This window comes from Acinonyx jubatus, chromosome B3, assembly GCF_027475565.1.
Source record: "Acinonyx jubatus isolate Ajub_Pintada_27869175 chromosome B3, VMU_Ajub_asm_v1.0, whole genome shotgun sequence".
Lineage (NCBI taxonomy): Eukaryota > Metazoa > Chordata > Mammalia > Carnivora > Felidae > Acinonyx > Acinonyx jubatus.
The window spans coordinates 67,124,824-67,138,351 of record NC_069386.1 but is presented as its reverse complement, the minus strand read 5'-3'; the positions used below and the strand labels follow the sequence as shown (position 1 = coordinate 67,138,351).

The following is a 13,528-nucleotide window of genomic DNA, read 5'->3' as shown; positions in this document are numbered from 1 at the left end:
GCACTTGGTTTTGTAACTAAAAGTAGTAAACTCAGAAAAATAAAACAGACAAAAAAATAACAGAACAAATATTTCTGTAAACTTGGCAATTCTCCAAAGACAGAACTCAGTCCCAAGCTCAGTACCTGGCAAATGGGAGTCACTTGATATATGTCTTAAACGAAGGAGCCCTTGCTTATTCCAGTCTCTTTTCCCATGATCATGTTGGCCAAGACTTGGGCAGAAGCTTGTAAAATATGACCTGAGAACCCACAGAGAGTTTCTCTTCCTTTTTCTTCCTCCTCCCTGTCCCCAACACCATCCCTCACATCCTGCTCAGCCCCGTTGTTAACCAATTTCAGGAAGATAAGAATATATACTGAAGTCTTGGGCCAGCCTTCTTAGTCAACTGAACTTTCACTTGGTCTGTTTATTAATGTAATGGGTTCCTCCATGGGTTTCCTTTTATTCATTTTACATATTGGACGTAAGGACATTTTAAAGTATACATTCTGCTCTTTTTCTTAACCCTCTCTTCTAATTTTTTCCTTCTAATTTGTTTGGTATTGTTCTCCACTTCCTAACTCCAAAATGTATTACACACTACAGTATTTGAAACAGTATTGATATCAAAGCAAACATATAGACCAGTGGAAAAGAATAGAGAGCCCCAAAATAAACCCATGCGTATATGGTCACATGATCTCCAACAAGGGTGCCAAGACCACAAAACAAGGCTAAGATGGGATCCTCAAAAAACAAAACAAAACAAAACCCACATATCCATATGCAAAAGCATGAAATTGGACCCTTACAGCATAAACAGAAATCAACACAAAATGGATTAAAGACTTAAATGTAAGATCTGAAACTATAAAATTCATAGAAGAAAACATAAGGGGAAAAGCTTCATAATATTGGTCTTGGAATTATTTTCTGGATATGACACCAAAGGATAGGCAACAGAAGCAAAAATAGACAAGTGGGACTACATCAAACTGAAAACCTTCTGCATAACAAAGGAAGCAATCAGAAGAATGTAAAGGACCTATGGAATGGGAGAAAACATATGTAAACCATATATCTGATGAGCTATTAATAACCCAAAACCTATAAGGAATGCCTACAACTCCATAAAAAAAGAATCCCAATTGAAAAATGGGCAAAGGATTTAGACATTTCTCCACAAAAGACCTACAAATGGCCAACAGGTGTACGAAAAAATGTTCAACATTACTAGTCATCAGAGAAATGCAAATCAACACCACAATGAGGTATCACCTCACATCTGTTAGAATAGCTATACTTTTTTAAAAAGGGAGGGGGAGAAAGAACAAGTGTTGGTGAAGATGTAGAAAAATTGGAACTCCTGTGCATTTTGGGTGGGAATGTAAAATGGTGCAGCTACTATGAAAAACAGTGTGGAGTTTCCTCACAAAAATTAAAAAGAAAACCACCACATGATCTGGCAGCTTCACTTCTGGGTATTTATCCAAAAGAATTGAAAACAGGGTCTCAAAGAGATAACTGCACACCCATGTTCACTGCAGCAGTATTCACAATAGCCAAGAGATGGAAATAACCTAAATGCCCACTGATGGATGAATGGATAAAAGCCATGTGATATGTGTGTGTGTGTGCGTGTGTGTGTAGGGTTGTGTGTATATGCGCACACACACACACAATGGCATATTATTCAGCCTTAAGGAAATTATGTCACATGCTGTAGAATGAATGAACTTTGAGAAAAGTATGCTAAGTGAAATCAGTTAGTCACAGAAGGACAAATACTGCATGATTCCACTCATATGAGGTATCTAAATTAGTCAAACTCATAGAAGTAGAAAGTAGAAGCAGAAAACTGCCCCAGAGGCTGTGGGGTGCCCCAGAAGGGAGGAGGGGTGGAGAAGGAAATGGGGAGTCGAGTTTTTATTATACAGTATGAAAAATTCTAGATATCTGCTGTACAACAGTGTGATATAGTTAACAATACTATTAAACGTTTAAGAATTTAATAATGAGGTAGATTTCATGTTATGTTTTTTTATTATTGTTATTGTTGTTATTATTATTATTATATCTTTTAATCCATGAAGAAAGGAAAAGGAAAGAAAGGAAGATACTAAAAGGGCTTAAGACATACATCCATTCAGTGTCCATTTTGTTCTCACCATTTTGGCTGTTTTTGAGAAGCCTTGCATATTCCACAATTAAAGAGGGACTACATAGAAACTTAGAGGTATATTTTTTAAAGCTCTAGTCAGAGATAGGCAGGGAATTTCACACAAACAGGGAAGAGAATACAAATGCTCTGACTTTACTACTGGCCATCTCCCTTCTGGGAGGCAGCACTGCAGACAGGTCTTAAAGTTGTAGTCTGGCTAAAGATAACAAATACTCTCTTTTCAAACACCTGCCATGCTGAGACATCAGACAAAATTGCAAGAATGGCTGACTATGGTGAGATCCTTTGCATATTTCAGCCTGGTTGAACACTGAAGGGATGGATATGCTTGTTTTTCCCAGTGACAGGCAATCTCAATGTCGGTCCTTTCCTCTCTCTATCTCTCCCTCAGTTCCCTTCTGATTACTCTCTTGCCTTCTTTTAATTAGCTATTAAGAGAACTTGCATCTAAGCCTTCTCTTGCTTGTAGGTAGAATGTGTTACTTACTCCTGCTTTTCAGAACCCGAACTGGATAGCTTGATGAATGTTTGCTTGAAGAAATTTTTGCTACCTATTTGTGATCTTGTCATAAATTTGATTTCCATGCCTATCTCCTTGACATCAGTCTGTATTCCATGGCCAAGGTTTTATTAGTTACTATCCTGGACATTTAAGAATAAATCTAGTCAGGGGTCCCTGGGTGGCTCAGCCAGTTAAGCATCTGACTCAGGTCATGATCTCCTAGTTCGCGAGTTCGAGCCCTGCATCAGGCTCTCTGCTATCAGTGCAGAGCCCACTTCAGATCCTGTCTCTCTGTTTCTCTCTCTCCCTCTCTCTCAAAAACAAATGAACATTAATATATATATATATATAATATATATACATATATTATGTATACATATGTATGTATATATGTGTGTGTATATATATACATATATATATGTATATATATACACATATATATATTAAATCCAGTCAGTTCCCAAAGCCTTGCTTCTTCAGAATTTATTTTGCGACTAGTTCAGGTGATGTTTTATTTGCCTTTTTGGTTCTTTTCAGCAGTTTTACCAAAGTGATTTTTATGGAGGTATAATTCACATACAACAAACAGTTTTAGGTGTACAATATAATGATTCAATATCTGTACAGGTTGCAAATGATCACCACAATAAGTGTAGTTACCATCACCGTATAAATTTACAAAACATTTTTCTTGCGATGATAATTTATAGGATTTACTCTTTCACAACCTTCAGGTATGTACTATACTATTATTGACTGTAGTCACCATGTTCTATATTACATTATGTACATACACATACATGCCATGTATGTATATACTATACAAGCCATTACATACATGGCTTATTTACTTTATAATTGGAAATTTGTATCTCTTGACACTCTCACCCATTTTGCCTGCTCCTCCCAACCTTTCTCCCTTTTAACAAACACAATTCTTTTCTCTATCTATGAGTTTTGTTTTGTTTTTTAGATTCCACATGTAAATGAATTGATGTGGTGTTTGTCTTTCTCTGTCTGGCTTATTTCACTTAATATAATACCCTCTATGTCCATCCATAGTGTCACACGTGGCAAGATCCCATTCTTTTTTATGACCTAACAATATTCCTGTGTGTGTGTGTGTGTGTGTGTGTGTGTGTGTGTGTGTGTCTTTATCTGTTTGTCCATCAGTAGACACTTAAGTTGTTTCCATATCTTGGTAATTATAAATAATGCTGCAATGAAATGAGATGAATATATCTTTTCATATTACTGTTTTTGTTTTCTTGGAATAAATACTTAGTAGTAGATTGCTGGAATAAGATACATTGGTTTTAAATGACACATTAGACCAGGTGGACTTAACAGATGTCTATAGAACATTCCATCCAAAACCAACAGCATATACATTTTTTCAAGTGCACATGGAACATTCTTCAAAACAGATCACAATGTTAGCCTATAGAATAAATCTCAATAAATTTAAGAAGATTGAAATCCTATCAAGCATCTTTGTTCTGACCACAAAGGTATGAGGGTAGAAATCAATGACAAGAAGTGGAAGAATCACAGATAAGTGGAGATTAAATGACATGCTGCTGAATAACCAGTGAGTCAATGAAGAAATCAAAGGAGAAATTAAAAAAAAATACCCCGAGACAAATGAGAATAGGAATGCAACATACCAAAATCAGTGGGATGCAGCAAACGGAGTTCTAAGGGAAAAGTTCATAAGGGCACAGCTCCATCTCAAGAAACAAGTAAAATCTTCAGCAATCAAAATTCACGCCTGAAGGAACTAGAAAAAGAACAAACAATGCCTAAAGTTAGTAGAAAGAACAAAATAACAGAGGTCAGAGTAGAAGTAAATGAAATAGAGACTAAAAAGACAAGAGAAAAGATCGATGAAATTAACGACTGGTTCTTTGAAAAGAAACATGACAAATCTTTAGCTAGACTCACCAAGAAAACAAGAGGGAGAGCTCAAATAAATTTAGAAATAAAAAAAGTTATAATTGATACCACAGAAGAACAAAGGAATATAAGAGACTACTATGAACAATTATATGCCAACAAGTTGTACATATCCATGACATGGATAAATCGCTAGAAAACCAATCTTCTAAGACTAAATCATAGTAAATCTGAACAGACTGGTTGCTAGTAAGGAGATTGAATGAGTAATCAAAAACCTACCAGTAACAAAAGCCCAAGACGGGATAGTGTCCCTAGGAATTCTATCAAACATTCAAAGAAGATTTAATACCTATACTTCTCAAACTCATTCGAAAAATTAGAGGAAGGAATGCTTCCAATCTCATTTTAAAAGGCCAGCGTTACCCTGATACTGAAACCAGACATGAGCACCACACCAAAAAAGGAAAACTACAAACCAATATCCCTGATGAACATAGATGCAAAAATCCATGACCAAATATTAGCAAACCAAATTCCGCAGCACATTAAAAGGATTATATATCATGATCAAGTGGGATTTATTCCAGGGATACAAGGATAGTTAAGTATCTGTAAATCAGTCAGTGTGATACATCTCATTAACAAAATGAAGAATAAAAATCATCATCTCAATAGATGCAGAAAAAGCACTTGACAGAATTCAACATCCATATATGATAAAAAATGATCAACAAGCCCACAGCTAATATCATACTCAAGACTGAAAAGCTGAAAGATTTTCCTCTAAGATCAGGATCAAGACAAGGATGCCTTCTCTTGCCACTTTTATTCAACATAGTACTGAGAACTAGCCAGAGTAATTAGGTAAGAAAAGAAATAAAAAGCAACTAGAAAGGAAAGGAGGAAGTAAGACTGTAACTATTTGCAAATAATGTGATTTTATATATAGAAAACCCTAAAGACTCCACCCAAAACTGTTAGAACTAATAAATGAATTCAGTAAAGTCTCAGGGTATAAAATAAATACACAAAAATCTGTTGCATTTCTATATACTAGCAGTGAGCAATCAGAGAAATTAAGAAAATAATCCCATTTATAATTATATCAAACATAATAAAATATATAGGAATAAATTTAACCAAGGAGGTGACAGACTAATACACTGCAAAGTGTAAGACACTGATGAAAGAAATTAAAGGCACAATTGAATGTAAAGATATTCTGTGCTTATGGATTAGAAGAATTAATATTGTCAAAATGTCTGTACTACCCAAAGCAATCTACAGATTCAGTGCAATCCCTATCAAAATTTCAATGTTGTTTTTCACAGAAATAGAAAAAATAATCCTAAAATGTGTGTATAGAACCACAAAAGACCTCAAATAGCCAATGCAGTCTTGAGAAAGAAAAACAAAGCCGAAGTGATTTTTTTTTTTTTTAGATAACTAAACTCTACAGACTTCACAAGGGCAAGGACTTGATCTGTCTCAAGCACCTCCATATCCTCAGGGTCCAAAGCAGTGCCAGGCACATAGAATATTCACAGAATATATACATACATACATACATGCATACATATATATATATACATATACATACACACACATACATACATACATATATATATATATTCTTGTGTGTGTAGATATATATTCGTGTGTGTGTGTGTGTGTGTGTGTGTATATATTTAGAGAGAGAGATGGGGGAGAGAGAGAGAGTATGTGCAGGGAAAAGGGGCAGAGAGAGAGAGAGAGAGAGAAAATCCCAAGCAGGCTTCAGGTTCAGCACAGAGCCTGACATGGGGCTCAATTCTACGACTCTGGGATCATGATCTGAGCCGAAATCAAGAGTGGGTTGCTCAACCGACTGAGTGAGCCACCTAGGTGCCCACAAATCATTTCACGTTAAATTTGTGTTCTCAACCTAAGAAAAAGCCAGAAATTGCTTTCTAAAAAATTTTTTTAATGCTTATTCATTTTTGAGACAGAGAGAGACAGAGCATGAACAGGGGAGGGTCAGAGAGAGGGAGACACAGAGTCCGAAACAGGCTCCAGGCTCTGAGCTGTCAGCACAGAGCCCGACGTGGGGCTCCAACCCATGGACCGCGAGATCATGACCTGAGCCGAAGCCGGCCGCTCAACGGACTGAGCCACCCAGGCGCCCCGAAATTGCTTTTTTAAAGAAAATATTTGAGGGGCGCCTGGGTGGCTCAGTCGGTTAAGAATCTGACTTCAGCTCAGGTCATGATCTCATGGCTCGTGACTTCAAGCCCTGTGTATGGCTCTATGCTGATAGCTCAAAGCCTGCAGACTGCTTTGGGTTCTGTGTCTTCCTCTCTCTCTTTATGCCCATCCCCAATTTGTGCTCTTTCTCTCTCTCTCAAGAATAAATAAACATGGGGCACCTGGACGGCTCAGTTGGTTAAGCCTCCGACTTTGGCTCAGGTCGTGATCTTGCTGTTTCTGAGTTAGAGCCCCGCTTCAGGCTCTGTGCTGACAGCTTGGAGCCTGGAGCCTGCTTCGGATTCTGTGTCTCATTCTTTCTCTGCTCCTCCCTTGGTTTTGCGCGTGCTCTCTCTCTCAAAAATGAATAGACATTTAGAAAAAAAAATAAACATTAAAAAAGGTTTTTAAAAAAGGAAATATTTGATTAGATATAATCTCTTTTGTTTTTGTATATAAAAAAAATAAAAAGACCAAGTACCTACCTTCCTAATTCCTTTAAAAACTCTTGAAAGTCTGTATCTCCCAGGAATCTTTCTCTAAGACTATTGAAATTATTAAACACATTGGACTGAAAAATCAAATTTCCTTTTATTCTGATAAAGTCTTGGTATTTACTATATTTTAGGTCCAATAGTTACATAAAAGTAGCCATTCTGAGAAGGGAGAGGAAATATGAGGTTTGGCAATAATTGATTGAGGATCAACTGATAAATCGGTAATTAGACAATCTTGGAACAAACTCCTTTTGTTCCTTATTGCTCAACCAGCAGGTAACTCAGTCGGTCCAGGGCCAATATAAATGCAGGTGCTTGTTGCTGTCTGTGTCTTCATTATATTTTGGTAAATTTATAAGTACCTAAGTGGGAGGGGAAACACAGCTGTTTCATTTAATTTGTATTTGGTCCAGCAAAGTGCATTAAAAAAAAACTTATGATTTGGTGATGTTTGGTGTGCATTTTCTATTGGTTTTTGTAGCTGTGTACATGGGAGAAAAGATCTCCGCCTCCCCCCCCCCCCCCACCGCCCCCTTAGTGGTGACTGTGTGATATGTTAGAAGGAACTGATTTGGCTGACTAGTTTTAAAGAAGACAAAACTATGAAGAGCTCTCTCTTCAGAATTGGCAGTGAGGTGTTTGAGTTTATAAAAAGGGTGTAAAGTTTTGATACATATTATTATGAAAAAGCAATTTTAAGCAATTTAAAATTAAGGCTTAATGTACAAAGTATTACATTGTTTTAAATTTCATATATTGAAAAAATAAAAAGTAAAAATGTAGGAATAGTATGTAAATTAGTACAATGCAGGGAGAATTAAATAATGAACATAAAGCATTTATAAAAGAGTAAAAAAATAAAAATAAAGTGATTCTAAAAAAAAGTATTACATTGTTTATATTAAAAATAGCACAAGAAGAGGAAATTTTATTTAAATCTATGTTAAGAATATATTATACGAGGTGTTTTACAGATATTATGCAAGTTTTAGAATCAATATAAAAAAAAAATGTAGTAAAGCCCTATCCCTGAGGAAGAAATTAAACTCCTCCTAGAGGGTAAGTCACTTTTCCAAGGCCATTATCACTTTTAAACAGCTAACCAGCTGATCTTCCCACTGAAATCCCACTTGAAATCCCACTGATCTTCCCTCTAAACCACTAGGCACATGACAGAGTCAAGAAGATTAAAGGCTATTGAAGTGACCTAGGAAGTTGCAATGTGGAAATATGCCAATGATAAGTAGAAAAGCTGGATATAAAATTACACATATATTGCAATAACAGTTTAGTTAATTAAGTGTTTGAATAAAAAGATCTGAGTATAATATCATAAAGATTTTAGCGCTTGTGTTAGACTAGCAGAGTTTGGGGTGGTGTTTTTCCTTTATTTTCTAAAATAGCTATAGTTAGGGGCACCTGTGTACCCACTCTTGATTTAGTCTCGGGTCATGATCTCACAATTTGTGAGGTCTCAGTCTCCGCGCTGACAGTGAGGAGCTTACTTGGGATTCTCCTTCCTTCTCCCTCTTTCTCTGCCTCTCCCCCACTTCCACACATGTGCTCTCTCGCTCTCAAAATAAATAAATATTTTTTAAAAATCTACAGTTGTGGATAAGTCACTTTAGTATAAAAATCTTGTTTAAAATAGAGTGTAGCATCAGTTTAATTCATCAAAGTATCTAAAAATCTTAATGTTTTTGGTATGCTTCTGAAAGATTGCACAGTTATCTGAGTGTCTATTAACTTTGTTTTTAAATTCCAGATCATCAAGTTATTGGATGGAAAGCGATCTCAAACTGTGGGAATCTTGATATCTAGTTTGCATTTAGAAATGAAGGATATCCAGCAGGGTAAGTCTTCTCTGTTGCTTTTTTCCAACTTTAAAATTTTTCAACATTTTATTGTGAAAAGTTTTAAATGTATAAATTATTAGAATGCCATATAATAAATCCCATGTACTCAGTACCCAGCTACAAAACTACCAGTTCATTCCTGTTTCATCTGAAGTACCCTCTCTCATCAGCTGGACTCTTGTAAAGTCATCCCAGCCATTTACAATTCATCTGTTAAAAATGTCAGAACACTGATAAAAGTTAAGAGATGCTTTTTCAAGCATAATTCTAGTGCCATTATCGTGCATTTAAAAACATTTATGATAATTTCTCAGTATTATCATATATGTAATTCTAATTTCCCTGATTCTATACAAGCTAATTCATCCATTTGTTTACAATTAGTTTGAATGAGGACCCAGACAAATTTCATGCATTGCCTTTGCTGTGTCCCTCAGTTTTCTTTTAATCTAGAAGTTTCTGCACTCCATCGTATTTCTTTTTTTCCTTTGTAATTATTATTATTATTTTTTTTTAAGAAATCAGGTCATTTGTCCTGTGGACTTTCCCACATTTTAGATGTTCTGATTGCATTGCCGTGTTCTCATTTATTATATTTTTCTGTACCCATGTGGTTCCTGTAAATTGTTAGTTTCATCTAGAGACTTCATCTGAGTAGGGTGACACTCACTTGATGAGTGCTCTTGTATATTATATCAAGAAATACATAATATCTATTTGTTTATGTTGTTAGTGGATTCATGATTTCATTAGAAGTGCAAAATAATTATAACGCTAACTCCATCAATTCTTCATTAGCTGGAATACTTCTGTGGAGGAACACTTTTCATGCACTTGGCTACGTCATTGTTTTTTAGTCCCTTCTTTTTTTTCAAATGGTATTATTTCAACTTAGTTATCTTTGGCATAATTTAAAATATGACCTTTAAAAAGAGGAAATATTACTTCCATCTATTTTTCTTCGTCTTTAGAAAAGTAGACCAAAACCCATCTTACCTTTTTGAAATCTGTGTTTTGCATGTAAACAACACTCCCCTTTCTCAGTAATCATTTAAATGTAATCTTTATTTTGACATGTCATTGATAATATTTTCTGAATAGTAATCTCTCGTAGATGGTTTCAGTAGAATTTAGCATGGGTTTAGCGGTGGAGGCAATTTCAAACCACATTGTCCTTCAGGTTTCAGTCTTTGTTGCCTCACGTTTGTTTCACTCTGGTGCACCGCAGAAGGCTCCCAGAGGTCCCGAACCAAAAGACACTCAAAATATACACATGAGTTCTCCTCTCAAAGGAGTTTTGCTTTATTGCAAACATTAAAAATTCCACATAAAGCTAAAAATATTCTGAATTGGATGATAGTCGTAGTATTCAAATGAACTGTTTGTAATATTTAAGCTTAATTAAGTAGAAATAAATACATAAGTGTGAATATTAAACCTCAGAAAATGTTGGAGGAGTGGATTTGAATCTGGACAGCAGTAGCTAAAGGGGTCCACCATCACCATTAGAAAGGGATTCTTTAGTGATTTTAGGGGTTAGATCTTCTAGAAGAATTGAGTTTCATTTCAAACCAGGAAACTGTCATGCTAGTGAAAAAGTGGAACAGATAAATCAGCAGGAAAGTTTATAGCCATTTGTCATAGAGACTGAGTTTTTTATGTAGTCTGAATTTGGAAAGGAATTCTCCAGATCTAGCGGCAGAGTCTTATCCTCAACAACAGTATTCTTCCTAAGTTTGGTGAAAATCAGTTCTGCTTGGTTTCATCATAATGATGTGTGGTGCTGTGGATATGAATCTTCACAATGGCGGCAGCACCTTAGACTTTATTCAGTTCTTTTTAGGCACATCCTGCTGTGGTATATCAGATGGCCATATGATGAGAGTCATTCCAGCCATGTGGTATTCCATTTACCAACTCCGGACTATAAACCTTCTTTCCATGGCACTTCAGCCTTGTTGGAGTGAACGCTCATTGTGAGTTAGATAAGAGATGAGTTCACCCATACCTTTTCCAGTATTCTACTCTAGGTGAGAACATGCTTACCTGAAGCACTAGCAAACTTACATGTTAGTGTTAGAAATGTCACTTGTAGCATCATAGATTTCTAGCACTTGTGGGCACCATTTTAGTCCTTTCTCCTTTTTCAAGCACCTCCGTTCCCCACCACAGAGTTGGCTCCTAAGTTCTTAAAAAAAAAAAAAAAAATCACCTCTATTCCATGTCTTCATTTAGTAATGCATTCCAGATGAACATAACCCGAGCTTAATTTTTCTTTAGAACCATTTGACTGACACTGGCATCTGAAGGTCACTTAGGAGCCCGAGCTGTGTCAGTTACATTTCATTCTGAGTCTGTGTCTGGTCGTGAATGGAATGCACTTGGCCTTGTGTTGTCATTCTGATGAAAGGACTCCCTGTGCTGATGTTGGCCCACAATGCGTGTTTTAATGTGAGAGGGGCTGCAGTGAGATCTGATTGGGGCTGGCCAGCTGGCAGCCAGGCAAGGTCGCACAGCACATCAGCCCTGGTGAAATGACCACAATTAAGAGGCCATCCTTCAGCCTTTGGTCATATATTCATCTTTGTCAGTGCACAAAGACAGATGCACTAACTCGCATTTTCCAAACTCACAAGATGCTGATGTATAAACCAAAAAGTGAGAGGATACATTTAGAGAAAAGACTTTTCCTTTGTCATGATGAAAATGTTTCTCACCTCTGATCATTGTTACCTCCTTATCACTTGCCTCTCCTTGGCATTGTATCTTTGTTTATGCTCTTTCTCCCCTAACTGGGATCACAGGTTGGTCACCTTGATAATGGTTTAGGTACATCCATTCATAATTACCTCCCATAGATGGATAATCCAGTATTTCCTGGTTCAAGTCTTAAAAAACAACCTTGTCTTCCTCATTTGTAAGGGTGGTTCCTTCTCTGTTGTCCAGTAGACACTGCCTTTGATACATATTCAAGAAGTGGGATTTTGAGGCTCTGTACCTCCAGGTCTCACAGATAGCAAGTTTGCTCCTTTATGTCATGTTGTTTTTCTTTTCTAAGAATTTCTCTGATAATAAAGCTTTGTTTACAACTCATTGGGCTAATGTAGCACATATAAAGTCATTCAATATTTAAAATTTTAAGTTAATTAAGAAAAATAGACCAAACCTTAGAATAGATGGAATCAGAATGTCATATATTCATTTTGGTGCATTTGGGCAAAAACTTCCTTCCTTCCTACCTTCCTACCTTCCTGCCTTCCTACCTTCCTGCCTTCCTGCCTCCCCTCCCTCAGTAAACATGGATTGAATACCAGTTGTTGTTGTTGTTGTTGTTGTTGTTTAATATAATTTATTGTCAAATTGGCTTCCATACAACACCCAGGGCTCATCCTGACAAGTTGAATGCCAGTTTTGTATTAGGTACCATGACAGCCACAGCACACAAGATCCAGACTCGAACATTCTCAGGAGTGCACAGGATGGTGGGAGAGATGTGCATAGCAGCCCAAGTGGACAATAGAGCTGCTTACGAAATAACAGCGTAGCATCTGGACTCCTGTAAAACTCGAGCCTTAGTGGACAGAACAGTGGTCATCACACAGAGAAGCTTTTCCAACTAAGGAAAGAAGGCATGCGAGGAGGAGGTCCTGCTGGAATCTATGGATCCCATGTGAATGCAGGTTGTTTCAGGCCTTGGGGCTAGAAAGGCAAGCAGCGGCCAGAACAGGAGGAGCCCTGAATATCGTCATATCATCATGCAAAATTGAGATATTATCTCATCAGTAACAGGGAGATAGAATTTAAGAGTTTCAGTCCCGTGATCTAATTTTGAATACAGAACCACCTCTCAGGCTGTGGGAGATGCGCTTGCATGGCCTTGCGTGCTGTGGCCTCAGCTGGTCCCTCTTACTTTCCTTGGCTGTTCTTGTTCCCTGCCTCACTGCACGCTAACCACAACAGAACTCTTTGATTGCTTAAAATGGCCAAGTTCTTTTCTTCTTCTGTGTCTTTGAAGGCATAGCACTTTTTGAATGAGCCACATGGCACATTCCCTATGTTTGAAATGCTTTTCTGCCCCACCATAGCTAGCTTCTTTCCTTTGCTAGGTTTTGGCATATAGAATCTCCCTCAGAGACCCTCCCTTCAATTGAAGCTACCCTAAGTTAATTCTCTTATATTCTACACAGCTCTCATGACTTCATTTGTTCATTTACTGATGTTTTCCTCTACATCTACCATCAGAGTGTAAGTTCTGAGATGGAGATTGCTCAGTGATGTGTCCCTAGCACCTTGCAAATGTGCCTGGCACCTGAATGATGATCATCCATCCAGTATCTACTGAATGGGTAAATAGAAATCATCCTGAAGGTGGATAAATCTGCTAGAA

General features: G+C 37.0%; 1 protein-coding gene across 5 annotated transcripts in view; it reads left to right on the top strand.

The window, feature by feature from the left end:
* FMN1 (formin 1) overlaps positions 1–13,528 on the top strand; it is a 428,640-nt gene that overhangs the window by 257,235 nt on the left and 157,877 nt on the right. For all 5 annotated transcript variants that reach the window (XM_053224212.1, XM_053224213.1, XM_027066879.2 and 2 more), the window contains one exon: positions 9,051–9,138. In XM_053224212.1, coding sequence (XP_053080187.1) covers positions 9,051–9,138 — 88 coding nt within the window. The remainder of the gene's footprint in view (positions 1–9,050; positions 9,139–13,528) is intronic.